The sequence below is a fragment of the Glycine max genome, chromosome 9 (assembly GCF_000004515.6).
Source record: "Glycine max cultivar Williams 82 chromosome 9, Glycine_max_v4.0, whole genome shotgun sequence".
NCBI classification, from domain to species: Eukaryota; Viridiplantae; Streptophyta; class Magnoliopsida; order Fabales; family Fabaceae; genus Glycine; species Glycine max.
The window spans coordinates 49,861,060-49,876,057 of record NC_038245.2 but is presented as its reverse complement, the minus strand read 5'-3'; the positions used below and the strand labels follow the sequence as shown (position 1 = coordinate 49,876,057).

Here is a 14,998-nt window from a genome sequence, read left to right as displayed (position 1 = left end):
GACCCAGTAATCAAACAAAATATTGGTTACTCTTTTATAGTATGTGTCTCATGCTTTAATGTTTAGAGAATCATATTTATTTTTCTGGTAGGACGAAGTAAATCTTCTATTGCTTGATTGACTTTATTGTGAAATTACAATTTCACAATCTTCTTAATTCATCCCTAATATTCTTAATGCTTGTGGTGTATTGGATCCTTTATTTGCAAGGTCTAAAATATTAGTTAAGGAATTGAGGGATGATTTTTCATACGGTTAAACACTTAAACTTGATCCTTTGAGGACGTGTCACATAAGTTAGGAATTGAGGATGGATTTTTTCATTTAGGTTCGTTTTTTTTAAAGCTTCTCCATAAATACTTATGGAAGAAGAAATAAAAAAATAAAAAATATTTTTCTTTCACAAATTAAATTAAGCGTATGTATAAGTTGATATGTAGAAACTTTCTCATGAACTTCTTTAAAAGCTTTTTAAACTTATAAATAGACTAATTTTAGTTTATATTATAATAATAAAAAAAAGTTTATTTTATTTTTTCTTTTTATTTTCTTCTTCCATAAGTGCTCATAGAGAATTTTATCCAAAGTCCAAAACACAACCTTGAAACCATGGGCTCTTGGCATCTCATGGATTAAAGTGAGAGTTTAGTCTGGTTTCATCAATTGTTGATGACCCATTCACACGTGCTTTTCGCCATAAAACCTCACAAGTCACAACCTTTTATGGGCTCACCAGCCTTAACTTGTTGAAAACACATTTAGAATCGTTCTTCAAAGTCAGTTTAAGAAGACAAACTGTATAATCACCGATTGCAATATGAAAACATATTTGGAAAGGAAGGAAGAAAATATTGAAATTAAAGTTTCACATTATAAAGGGACGCAAGTTCCAGATAGGAAATTAAAGTTTCACAATAACTTCAAGTGGTAACAACATTTGATAGACAATGTAAACATTCTATTAAATAGATTTACATGGACCTTTCAGATGCCAAATCAAGAAGCTTACGGAAGAATTGATGAGGATACAACGGTGGTTGCTCTACTAGTGCCTGAAATATGCACAGAATGATTTAGTCAGAATCATACAAACTGGAATATAGGTGTTGTGTCTCTTTACCTGAATAAAGATGCTTTAAATTTTTTTTATATCCTTATTTTAGTCTTATTTTTATTTATCTATTTGGCAGAAAGCTTCCTTTTGCTCCCTACACTTAAAAAGTAAGATTTCAATTTTATCTGCTTCAAGTTCATGTCATTTAGCCTTTGTGATATGCAAACTGCTTTCAAATGCAGTGTAGAATAAATAATGCCCTAATTCAACCTCTATGTGATGAAATCATACACTTGGTGAGTGCCTAGATAGAGAGGAAAATACACTGAAAAGATTGTGAAAGAAAAGTATCATAGCAGGAGTTTACCTGATGAATCAGAACAGTGGAAGGTGTCATTCCAGGCACAGTATTTACCTCTATAATCAAAACCTACAAACATTGAAAGTTATCGAGGAATAAGATGATGACAAGTCATTGAAACACAAGCGATGTTTTTCATTTGAAAGAGTTGATGATGACATTCTATTAAGCATAGACTCTCAATAAACTGCTATGCACTTAAACAAGGATGTATAGACAGTGTCATCAGCATTCTAGCAGATCAGCAGCATATTTCAGCTGAAAAAAAGGGGGGAATGGTAGACAACCAAAGTAATTTTCATTTGAAATTTTCTACCTTTCCATTTTCTAGCTATTACAAAAGGAATAGCAAGTTTCAGGTTGAATCCATTGCAAAAATTGTAACATTAACTTCAAAGAGACAACTTAGAAAACAAGGAGAAAGAGAATGGAAAAACATATCCCAACAAGGAATTCAACAAACCTCTCCACTGTCAACATTTACAAATGCATCAATGCGTGAAAATCCTTCCAATTGAAGAGTGTTTGCAATCAGTTCAATATGCTGTTTACATCTCTTCAAAGCATTCTCACTATAAAGAGAAGAAAAGATAACTGTCATTCAAAATCAATTCTAAGAAACCTACAAAGAGTTGAGTAAGAATTAAGTAGGTAAACACAACATCGCACAGTGAAGAAACAATGATTTGTCAAACAATAATTACATGGTTGAACATGACACATATCCAACTAACTACAAATTAGGAAATCTGCATTGCATTCCATAAGAAAATTTCTTTAACATACCTCATAATTGACAAGGGAGGCGGAGTCAGATTGATGCCAGTCCCACCTGCCAAGCAATATACAAGTATAGGAAAAAAATGAACCATTGTGAACTGCTGCCATTAAGACAAAGGTAAGTAAAGTACTAGAAATATAGATAAGAGTCATTCACACACACACACACCACAGCCTCAAGGTCAAGGGGACTTTCTCCCGGACACATTTGCTCCTAATCTTATCTTCTATTATCTACTAATCAACAGTAGGATCCTCATAACCATTATACGTAGTTTGCATTAGCTTATTATGGACATAGAATGAAAAAGCTTCACAGCACAGCCAATTATGCTCAAAGTATTTTCTTGAGTTTGATGGGCACTTAGCGATCACAAACTATGCTGCCTCAAAGCATTTCTCTGTTTCATTTACCCAGCTTGAAAATCATAAGTGTGACATTCCCATCAATCTCCCCATCTTTTTGAAGGATGGATCCAAGAAACATAAACCATGCTACTCATGCTATGATTTAGTGCATGTTTAATTGTTTAGTAATATTATTTTTGGGAAATAGTCGCTAAATTTTTCAACGTTTCTCAGAAAGCTAGTAAAATCTTTAAAATAAGTTGAACCAAACACAATCCCTAATTTTCACCTCTAAAAATTGCTAACTCAGGCATTTGTCTATTTGATCTTATTGAATTTACATAATGCATACTATCTAGTGCATCTTAACTGAAAACCTCCAATTCTGGCACTTTTAAGTTTAGGATTTCCGTCATAGAAACCTTAAGCTTCACAACTCCAATACTCTATAGAAGCAAGACCACTAATTTCTATCTTTATGCCGTAGTTTCTAAGTCTTGTCCACTTCAATTTAAAATCAAAATTACTCAAACTGAGATTGATTTTAACTATATAAGCTAAGAAAATATGCATGAATATCATGCTAATTTCAATTATGAATTGTTCTTCTATAAACAAAGATTATTGTTAAATTCTAGGTAATTCTATGGAGACCAACCTTGGAACTTCTCCTCAAGTGACAAAATATCACCAGATTCCTTGACAGTTACACTAGGACTTAGCGAGTGCATTGATCCACGTTTTCCTATGACGCCAACAGTTATTTCCACCCATCTGCTGTGTCCTTTCCAAGTGAGGCCATGACCAGTTGCATCCTCAAATTTGGATGTCACAATTATTTCATCCGTCTCTATGAAAGGTTCGAAGATTAAGTGTTCTGGAGGAGGGTTTGGCATCTCAATCATACCATGTGCCTGTACATTAATCAGAAGTAGACGAGCTGATGTAATGCATTGATGTTACCGGTATATTATACTACAGATGGACACAACACAACAATATTATAATTACATATCATGGCCACACCATTACTTAGTCATTAGTAAGTACCATTTTTCAGCAATGCTTTTTCTTCTCCTCTCTCTCTCTCTCTCTCTCTCTATATATATATATATATAAATTACAACAACTATATTGAACGAGTGTATTTTTAAGAGTTATTCTTCAATGAAAACGTTTTTAAAAGTTATTCTTCAAATTCGGCATTTGTAGGGATTTTTCTTAACATATCTATTTCAATCTATCCTTTTTATCACTTTTTCTAAATTGAATTTCAATATTTTTTAAAAGAAATTATCAATAGTTAAAAATAATCTTGTATCACAATATAAATTGTTTATCATAAATCTAAAATTTAATTTATATGTTCAAATTTTTTTTTATAATGAATTTTAATTATAATATAATTTATATATTCAAAAATATTTATTTAAGATAAATATTAGTTACATAAAATAAATATTTATCTTGTGCATTGCATAAATAAAATAACATTTCCTCAACACATGAAATCTTCTTCATGATTACATGATGCTATTCCTTATCCTATACCTTTGATAAGCAATTTGGAGGAATTCTTAGTAGACAGTCCTCCAGAGCTTTGACATATATTGCAAGGTCCTCGGGACAGCTGAATGAAAATAGAATGAGCAAGTTGTAAAACATAATTCCTTTAATCCTCTATAAGCATACAATAATGCAATATTTGATAACCTTTAATCACTGATATCACAAAAACGAGATACTAACAAAGTAATAAATCTACCATAGTCTTGCTACCCCAGTTGAGCATCCATCTTTTGCTGGTTTGACACATAATGTTTGGCACTGTAGCTTTCTGGTGAGGTCATGCCATGTATCATTTATGGGCTTATTAGAGAGATCATCTTTTTGCCTGACATCCTTATTTATGGTAAGAACTCCCGAATTTGCAAGCTTTTAATAACAGAACATTAGAATGCAAAGTCATGTGTCACATTGTTGGAAAACTATCAATTTCAATGATGTTTCTTAAAAATACAAGAAATTTGTAGCTGACAATTGCTAATAATTCTACCTATTGATTTGAAATCGATGACAAAATTAACCATAAATATTTAAGTGCCCATAACTCCTACACTTAAAACATTCATAACAGTAGGAATTCTAAATTATAGTAGTAAACTATACAGAGGTATATTCTTAATACAAATTGAGAAAAGTAATGTATGAGGAGTGTTCTTTATCTTTCACAGAAAACATATTTAAATTAGGGACACATACATGTTTTAAAGCCACAGAGGTTGCAACTTTGTCCATACAAATCTTTGATGCCATTGCACCAGGACCTTCAATAGAAGATAAAAGAGAGAACAGAAGACAATACAAATTAAACAAAATAAATAAATGCAATTGATTAGGGGATACCATTGTACTTAATAGTCTCTTATATTCAGTGCACATTATAAACAAACCTGTGTAGGGCACTCCTTCAGCATCCAGCAAAGATTGAAGTGTACCATCTTCTCCAATGCCTCCATGCACTATAAGTAACAAAAAGTAAGACATTGTAAAGACATACAAAATCAATTTCATAAACCTGCATTCCATGAAAGTTTATCTATACATTTAAATCGTTAAACAACTGTTAAAAGAATGTGCCATATTCTGCTCAGTATCACTTATAAACCACTTTAGAATAGATTACCATGTGACTATTATTGGATTTACTGTATGGTCAACCCTAACAACTTTTCCCCCTATAACCTTTTGTGGATCTACCTTAAGAAATGCTACTCGTGATTATCTTGAAACATTACATCAAATTGATGCTAGTCAAGATGATGCACAAAGCACACTCCACATTGATACTGATAGCTGACTATGCATCTCCAATAATACATAAATAGTGAATATGAAAACATTTTATCATGTATTGTTTGAAGCTGACATTGGCTAGTGGATCAAGTACCAGCATCCCAAATAGATAATGAGCCAAGACCTAAGTTTGGGAAAGTGTAAGTGAGAGGTGCTAGAGTTGTTTGGCAGAAAGGGGAAGGGAAAAAGCATGTGTCAGGAAGTGGCTAGTAAGACATCTAAGAAAGAGAGTGGAGGTAAGGGAGAATTCAGTTAGAGAGAGAGAGAGAGAGGGGGGGGGGGGGGTATGGAATGTTTTTGTGAACAAAGGAACTTTCCTTGTGACAGAGGAGTGCTTCTGTATCGAACATAGACTTAGTATTTACTGTTCATTTTTCATACTTGATTGAATAATGCTATTCATGTTCAGATTAATATTGTTTTTGTGACTGAAATTGAAACTGTACCATTATTAACAGAGAAAATTGAAGTTAAAATATTTTAATCACTAAAAAACACTTTTTGCTGCCAATACCTGCAATAAAAACTGTTGCTTGGACTTCCTTGGCTAGCTTGATCCACTGCCTTAATGAAAATTTCACAGGCAGATCATCAGCAATATCAAACCCGGTAAACCAATTGTGGTCCTTCAAACCCTCCATAAGATCATTCATTACTTTCTTCCGGAGTTCAGATGTTATTGCAGCATGTTCCGGCTCAATTGCTTCCATGCATGCATCTAGTACCTCCTCAGTAGTATGTCTTAGCACAAGAGAATAACTGGACGCAAATAATTACAATAAAATTATTTCATTCTAACTACATTATGAAGAGGTCACATACTCACATGCATGAATCACAGTCAACACAAATAGTACTCATCATGGATTGAGTTCCTAAAAGCAAAAGCTAATAGGTGGAAGCCTAGGAATAATTTTAAACCAGTCTAAAAACCATAAAATAAACAAGTTGTTCCCATATGCGTATTCAAAAATCAAGGACAAATCTTGAGGTAGAGAAAAGAACCGATACTTACGGCAATGACCAAACTGTTCTATTCATTACATCATCAGCCTTTTTTCCCATATCAATGCTAGATGCACACTCACTTGTAGGGGAAAGCAAACATGGAGTTACCTCAAGCTGCAAGAACAATGATTTTAGTCTCTGACATATCGTACGCATGACACTAGTCTTTTCAGGTAGCAAATGCAATAAGTTTATAGAATGCAACAATTCTTACTTCTAAGTCATAGGTATAAGACCTATATTATCTCGAAAACTATATATTCGCTGCTAAAAACTAGAGCAAAATAACACATGTATGAATAAGCTTCTATTCTAAAATAACCCCTATTCTAAGTGTTATATATTTGTTACATCACATCTCATGATGATTTTGAATGTATTTAAATATGCAATAGCTCAAACAAACTAAGTGCAAAAGTGTCAAATTAATGCTTATACATTTCTCTTAAAAAATGGTAAAAATAAAAACATTAATATTTAAAGTTGGACGATAAATTAAACTTCAGCAGATGGGTTACCAAAGCATTATTTACAGTAACTTTAAGGTCTTCCTGATTGTGGAGACTTACATCATGGAAGGCTAGCAAATTGAGCCAGACATTCGTACCACTCATAAGAGATACTTGCCGTTCTGATGTGTTACCTCCAAAAATGACAAACACTTTTCGAGTTCCTTCACGGCGAGAAAAAGACTTGTTACGTTGTAAGGATTTTGACCTGCTTGGAAGCTGACCTGATATACCACTAACTGATGCAAGATTTGGAAATCGCAAGCAAGCATGGTGAATAATGCTTCTAAGGATGTTTGTATGAGAAAAACCAACCTGAATAACATATATAGCATTTTTCAAGTAGTGAATGATAAGTATTATCCATGCATAAATAAGAAAAACAAAAATAATCAACTTTATCATCTGGAAGTGATTTAACTGGTTGGTTTCTTGTTTGTAGAGCATCATGCTTTTAATATACAAGATAGCTTTACAGAACAGAACATTTAGTCAGCTAGAGATAAAGAAGACAGCAGTCCACTTCTGAGCAAGGGTATTTGGACTTGAAGATACATTTATATGACATTAGGTAGCTCCAGTATAATCCCCATAAAAGGAAATAAGCAATTTGTTATGTCATAGAAACGTACTAAGATGAAAACAACAACAAACTCCGTCCCACTAAGTGAGATACTGAAATCAATTACAGAAATCACATGATACCATTGGGCTTGGTTAAAACCAAATTCTCAAGGATAATATTCACCTTGAGATCCCTTTTGATAATTTTCTCCAATATTTTTCTTAGCCTCCCTCTACTTTTTATAGGGTTAAAAACCATGCAATATACTCTCTTCTCTAGTGCCTCCAGTGACCTTTGCACGTATCCATATTACTTTGATCGATTTTTTGTAATATATTCGCTAATAGGTGTCACACCAATATCTCCTCTTATACAATCATTTTGTATTCATTCGTTTCTTTTGTAGCCACAACCATCTTAACATACTCATTTCTACTATTCTCACTTTTTTTTCTTTTTGTCCCTTTAAGCTCAACATTCACTATCATGAAGTATAACTGGTTGTGTAACAGTATGTAAAAGTTCACTTTGAAGTTGGTAGGTACTTTATGGAGAAAATACTCCCTAGTGCCTTTCTTCATTTAACATAGTAAGATGAAAAGGTCAATTTAAAAGAAAAACAGAAATTGCAAGCAGATAAATACAGACAAATTACAGACACACATAATTATGACAGAAATACCTTCAGAAAATATACGGTACTATGGATATTAAATACAAGAAATGTTATGCAGACACATCCAGAAGTACCTTAGAAGCTTGCTGAAATAGAAAACTGGTCTGTTCCATACCACTTATCTGAAACCAGCAAAGATTTTAACATTTAGTACACTAGTGAACAACCAACATTAGCAATAAAACTGCAAAAGATATTATCTATATTCTCTCCAAGGAAGAAAATCATCTCACCATGTTAATGTCAGTGAATATTATGGCACCAGATTCTGTTCTTCCAAACTCACTTTGGGAAAATGGTGATAATTTGGAACTTGAATTTGGCAAAAACCATCCATCAATTCGTGCAAAATCTTGCAGGCAAAGCCGTTGAAATAACAGAGATGCTCCTTTGCGAATATTTTCAATTACATCCAAAGGAAACCGTGGTGGAGTGTGATAAGCAACCTGCAGATAATTTATGCTTCATCTGATTAGAAAAACACTAGCCACCATTGGCTGAAGGAAAAAAAGTCACATGCTGCACTATTTTTAAGATCAGCAAGCATGTGCAGTATATCTTGTGTGCATATAAACAGATTCATACTACTATTAGTGCTGACCTGTTGGGTTGGAAGGTACTTCCTACGGTAATTAAATATTGCATCATTCTCTTTCACATCATTTGCACCACGGAATTGAAGCTCCACCTGTTCATCTAAATTACTCTATCACTACCGAGTATGAAATATTTATTGGGCAAAAGCCAATTGCGATTGCCAGGAACAAATTGCTTGAGTAATTTCACATTGACATTGGCAACCAGAGAATTTGTAAATACAACCATTCCTAACTATTATCACTGAATTTTCTGTCATGAGTCATGTCCAATTTATGGTCTTGAATTGCATCCCATAATACATCATATTTGCTCCAGTTGAAAATCCCTTTCATTTTCTTTTTCATTTTATATTTTCGAAACAGGAATTCAGCAGGATCCAGTTTGATTCACTGGAATGAGAAGGAAAAGACTGGAATAATCATTATCTTTTGCATGTCTCATTCAATCTAGAAAAGCATTCAATATAGAAAAGAATGACTAGGTAACTGGTATGTGAAATTAGATAAGAATAAGAAAAAAATATTGTTGATCAGCAAAATTGCAATTCAGTAGGCATGGTGGTTTTGGCAGAAGTGGAGCCAGGGTAGCGAAAGAGTATTATCATTTTAGAAAAGACAATATATAAAGGAAATTCCAATCAATCTAGTTTGAATGGAATAGCCATTCCGTTCAATTATGGAGGGAATAGAGAAATTCACATTCTTGAAGAAATGATTCAAGAGTTTTTCAAACAGAAAGTCCATTCCTATTCCCTTTTTCATTCTCAGTTTCTCATTGTGTTCATTCCATTGAATCAAACAGGAACTGATACTTTCTGCTGTCTCATTATAGATGCTCAGTCTCCTCCAAATTGATGTAAACAAGTATGAAGATTTTAGAATTGCAGTGAATAAACAAGAAGGGTCAAGGGAGAAAAGGCAAAACATACCTCAGTTGGAAGTAGTACAACAGGAAAACTATCTAAATCAGATCCTACATCAAGGACAATGGCTGTGAACTCATTTCCTCCTTCAAGAAATATTTCTATTAGCACTTTCTTGTCGATTCCCTATCACATACAAAATGAATGATCAATACCAAAAGTTAACACACTCCATTCCAAAAACTTTTGATGTTTAAGAATAATGCACACAGGTTCAGAAATATTTAATACTACCCATAAGTTAGTATATTTAGTCTAAAATACCCTCATTTAATATCTATTATGGGATTAGTTCCACAGTAGGACATGATTTAATAGCAATTGTTAAATAGGGGTATATATATATATATATCAGGAAAAATAATTAACAAGACTTGGAATTTGTAAAACAAAAATAATTTTGAAACAAAAAAGAAAGGCTAAAACATCAATAGTTTTGGAATGGAGGGAGTATATTATAAGAGATGTATAGTTTTTTACTTATGTTTGGATAAACTTTTTCATAAGCACTTATAAGATAAGAAACTAATAAGGTAAAATGAATTAAATATCTCTCATAAGATAAAAATCAACTTATGCACTTCAACTTTTATAGAAGCTCTCTCATTTACCATTTTCAAAATTTAAAAAAGAAGTTTGATTCTTTTTACTTTTTATTTTTTTCTTCAATATATTTATTGGGAAGTTTATTCAAACAGGAACCTTAATATACTTCTAGTAAAAAATGTATTCCTTCTTAGTTTTCTCTATAATCATTCTCCTTGACTTTTCCATATATTCATATTATATATAATATTAATTGCATCTGCATCTTAAATGAAAGTTGTCACATTATAAAAGTTTCTGCTCCCATTCAAGTGACAAATATATTGAAAATACCTCAGACATAATTTCATTGGCTTTTACAAGAGAATCATTCACACCATATGCAACTCCAACACCAATGCTTGACCCACCTCTTGTTGGTTTTACCTGAAGCATCAAATTTTATAACATCAATAAGCATAAAAAACTCCCTCACAAAGAATTAACACGAAACTCTAACTGAACAAAATTAAGTGTCTTACCACAACTTTCCCTAAGTCTGGGTCCAGCTGGTGCTTTTTAAACCATTCTGATAGTTCTGATTTGTCTGTTTCATACCCCTAGTTGACATCATATTACAAAATAGTGTGTAAATAAGGAAACCTGGATGAATAGATTTTAATGACTGAAAACTATTTCATAAATAATTAAATGTCGATGAAATCAAATACAATGAAAATATAGATGAAGATTAAGCATGCAGCATCCACTTATCTAACATTTAAAACCATTAGATCATACAGACTTTCGTAACACATCATTAGTTATCAATTATCATTACAAGGTGAAACAATAACCTGTTTAAAACACAATTTATAATACCTGAACTAAGAAACTGGGTACTGTTATGAATCCATGCTTCCTGAGCTCCAATGATGCTTTATGCTGACAATTATTTTAAGGAAAAATATTAGTGCCAGAGGGACACTCAAAGTCAAACTAGTAAGTAAGGGAAGATTGCTAGAGAAGGAAAATGTGATAATCTTGATGTATGTAAAATAAACTGAGGAAGTCTCAATTTTTAAAATCTCCATAAAGTTTTTCCCACCGACTTTCTCATACACCACAACTAGAATCAAGATTTTGCATTAAGTTTGCATAATCTAAATCCTAAATAAGGCTTTCAAATCATTTAATTATTAGTATACGATGGTCATTAAAAGTATAGAATTAGAACCTAATCTAACTATGTTTGGTAAGAAAATGTAAACCAATCTTAGATCTCAAATGTGTGGCTGCATTCCAATTATGATAAAGAGAACACAGTACATGTAGGAGAAGAAACATAACAAAATACATATGTCATGTACCTTGTCAAATGCTTGGCAGCACTCCTTTGATCCTGTGCCAACAAATGGAACATTATACTTTTCCAGCAATTCCTATTAATATTTATCAGAGAAATACAATTCATAAATACACAAGTTCATTATATCCTAGAAGAATTCCTTGTATATATATACTGCACCTGAATGCCACCATCTTCTCCAAATTGACCATGTATAACTGGAAATACTATGTCCACAGCTGTTGCTAGATGCTTTGCTAAATCAGACAAAGTCTGGAAACTTTGGGCAAGGCTGCAAATTCAACAAGTTGCCATCTTTACTCTCATAATTTCAAATGTAAATTATTCTATATGATATTTTTATGAGTATTTATTCCATACTTTGAAGGGAAAATTATGAAGAAGGAATTATTAGTAAAAATATTTCCATTTCAGGAACATTTAACCACACAAATGATTTATTGAATCAATGAGTGGTTATTCATTAACCACTCGCTGAAAATCACTGACGAGTTGCATGTTTCATTATTCCAAAATTGGAAATACTTTCACCAGAACATTATTGTAATGTTTCATAATTTGACAGAGTACACTAACCTTTCAAGTTTAAAATCAAAATCAGCAGGGGTGTTGGAATATACCTGGAAAAAGAATATGGAAATAAGAATGGCTTGAATGGGACAAAAATCTTTTCCTTTTCCTTTTCTTTTTAATTGCTTTTACTGTTTCCATTTCACTTTAAACAATACCACTCAGAATCATCAAAAAATAGTAAAAGCACTTAAAAATCACTTTATCGAAGGCATAGCCTAGATGTTACTGCCTGTTAGTTTTAAATCAAGAATGTAATTAGTTCAGTAATAGATAGCTGAAACTTGAAACAACACCTTGATGAAAAAAAGCAAAGATAGAAAGTTATGCACCCAAAATTTGATAACTGGAACTAGAAACAGGAAAAAAAACTTGCACATGTATAAGAAAATCAGAGATATAACCAAACCAAATGAGAGATCATGGAAATTCTCTAGCAAGAGGAGATTGCCAAATAGATGTTTCACTTATCTGTGTTTACTGGGATTAACCATGAGTTATATATTATAAAACTTTATCAAGTTAGAAATGCACATTTATGCTGATGTTTTTGAGGAATATGAAAGTATTGAGTAGACCAAAGAAGAACCCTATACAACTATTATATTGCCTAATTTAGCATAGAAACTGTGACTTGTTCAAATTTTCTATCGCCCAATTGATCATTATATATGAATTTAGCCTTATTCAGATCATAGTTTCTCACATCTCTATTTACAAATCCACTTAGTGAAAATCTGTAGTTCAACAGAAAGAGAGCTCATGCAGCATGATTTTGGGAAACATACATTATACTAACCTGAGCTGAAGAAATTGCAAATGCATTGAGATTGCAATCAATATAATAGCAACTCACGTGTAAATCATCCCCCTGTCAGATAACAAGAAAAAAGAATGAAACTAATAATAAGAAAGAAATAAAGAAAACAGAAAACACCCTACATGCATAACTTTTTTGTTTCTTAAGGGTGAAAAAAAAAACAGCTCACAACATACTGTCACAAGAAGCAAAGAAAAAGAAAGAAAGAAATGGAGAAACAGAGTAAACCCAAGTGACAATTTCTCTGAGAATTGCAATATAGTACCAGCTAATATACTTAAATTACCACTGTTTCTTCTCAACAGCTTTTAAAACACAATATACCCATAGTATAAATTTAGAACTTGAAAGTAAATAAAGAAAGAGCATAATTAACTTTTTGAGCTTTAAATTTTAATAATACAAGGCTTAATAAAATGAATTTAATTATAATGCAAAAGGTCAATGGATCAAGGTTTCAAAAATCTGTCTGCAACTACAGTTTCAGCCACAATGTCAAGGTCTCTCAGATACCCAGATTGTTGACTTTTGTAATAATTATTTTACAAATCATAGCTAAGGTGATTTCTGATTGATTAATATATATATATATATAATTGAGTAACACCTATAATGATAGGACTATTGACTTTTATAACTATTTTTTTTAACCATCATCGTAATTAAGGCTTTAAGGTATTTGACTCTAAGGTAAGAGTCCGAGATATCCCAGGAGCTTCGGTCCTTTGGGCAAATTAGGAACGACTTAATCCCACTTAAATTTCTGGCACCTCTCCAAGGGTTTTATGATAATAATTATTAAAAAAAGTTATATCTAGAGTATTGATTAAAACTTAAATGGAAATGAAATTCTGAGAGAATTCCCAAAACGAATGTGTACCTGCAAGTGATCAAGAACTGATCTAGCAGAATTGAGGGAAATCCCACGCTCAGCAGAAGGACCGCCACATATGAGGCCCAGCTTCAGCACCCTCACTTTCTCCCTCCCCTTCTCAACCACCGCCACCTCAGGCGCCGAAGCACGTGGCACGGCGGCAGCGACGCGTGCGCCATGGCACGTGCTGGCCTCGTGCTTCGACCTGAAGAGCTTGACAGAGCTGCCACCGAGCAACAGCAGCGAGCGGGATTGAGTCTCGCTGTGGCGGAGAAGGCTGAAGTTGCCAGAAAGTGATGACGTGGCCATCAAGTGTGCTGTTAAGTGTGTTATGTTGAACTCAACGTTTAATTTATCATCAACGAGTATATCATTGTTACACTATTTTAATCTTTTTATAACATCAGAGTTTATGGCTAATTTAATAGTGGCATTTTGTATACATGACCTATTTTGTTAATTAAATGTCTCTTCATAATAGTAGCAATTTTTTCTTATTGCTTTTTTATGCAGGCTTTTCTATTAATTTTATGATTTTATCTACAATTTTTTGTTGTTGCAAAGTTTGTTATAATTTTGACAAAAAATATAGTTATCTTTTAATTTTTTTTAAATCATAATTGCTTTGTGTATTCTTGTAAAAATTTTGTTTAGTATTTAAAAACGTGTTTTTTATGCAAATTTTTCTACAACGAAAATTATAAATAAATTTTCCATTTTTTATTGATAGCAAATGAAGGTATAAAAGTCATAAAAAAGTAACTTGAGTATGTTATTAATAATGGAGAAAAAAAAATAGGATTAACTATATTTTAGTAATCATTGAATTTTATCTTTAACTTTTAAAACTTCCATTTTTTTCTGTGTTGTAAATATCCAAACTTTCATCCTTTATTGTAACTCTTTGGGAGATGAAGTTAGAGTATTTACAAAATACAAGACCAAAAGTGATAATTTTTAAAATTAGGGGTAAACAAAGTCAATTTTACGAGATGAAAAAACACCATTATCTCTAAATTTCAATATCATAAAAGATGATTAGTAAGTTAATATTTGAATAATATCATTACATATTTTAAAACACTCATAAGAGATGTTATTATTAAAACTATTATTATTATATTTAATTTATGCATTACTACTACAATCTTAAGTTTTTAG

At 32.3% G+C, this 14,998-nt stretch overlaps 1 protein-coding gene across 1 annotated transcript; it reads right to left on the bottom strand.

Moving 5' to 3' along the window:
- Positions 1-851: 851 nt before the first annotated feature.
- On the bottom strand, positions 852-14,193 carry LOC100819595 (uncharacterized). Its single transcript, XM_003534615.5, has 24 exons — positions 13,844-14,193; positions 12,943-13,014; positions 12,150-12,193; positions 11,733-11,844; positions 11,575-11,646; positions 11,087-11,149; positions 10,747-10,824; positions 10,559-10,651; positions 9,686-9,805; positions 8,759-8,845; positions 8,391-8,603; positions 8,232-8,279; positions 6,977-7,231; positions 6,415-6,521; positions 5,914-6,158; positions 4,997-5,065; positions 4,806-4,870; positions 4,309-4,478; positions 4,095-4,173; positions 3,202-3,457; positions 2,202-2,247; positions 1,879-1,987; positions 1,422-1,484; positions 852-1,052 (listed from the first exon to the last, which is right to left on the bottom strand). Exons 1-24 carry the CDS (start codon positions 14,144-14,146, stop codon positions 972-974), a joined length of 2,850 nt encoding a protein of 949 aa, XP_003534663.1. The 5' UTR covers positions 14,147-14,193; the 3' UTR covers positions 852-971.
- Positions 14,194-14,998: the final 805 nt, after the last annotated feature.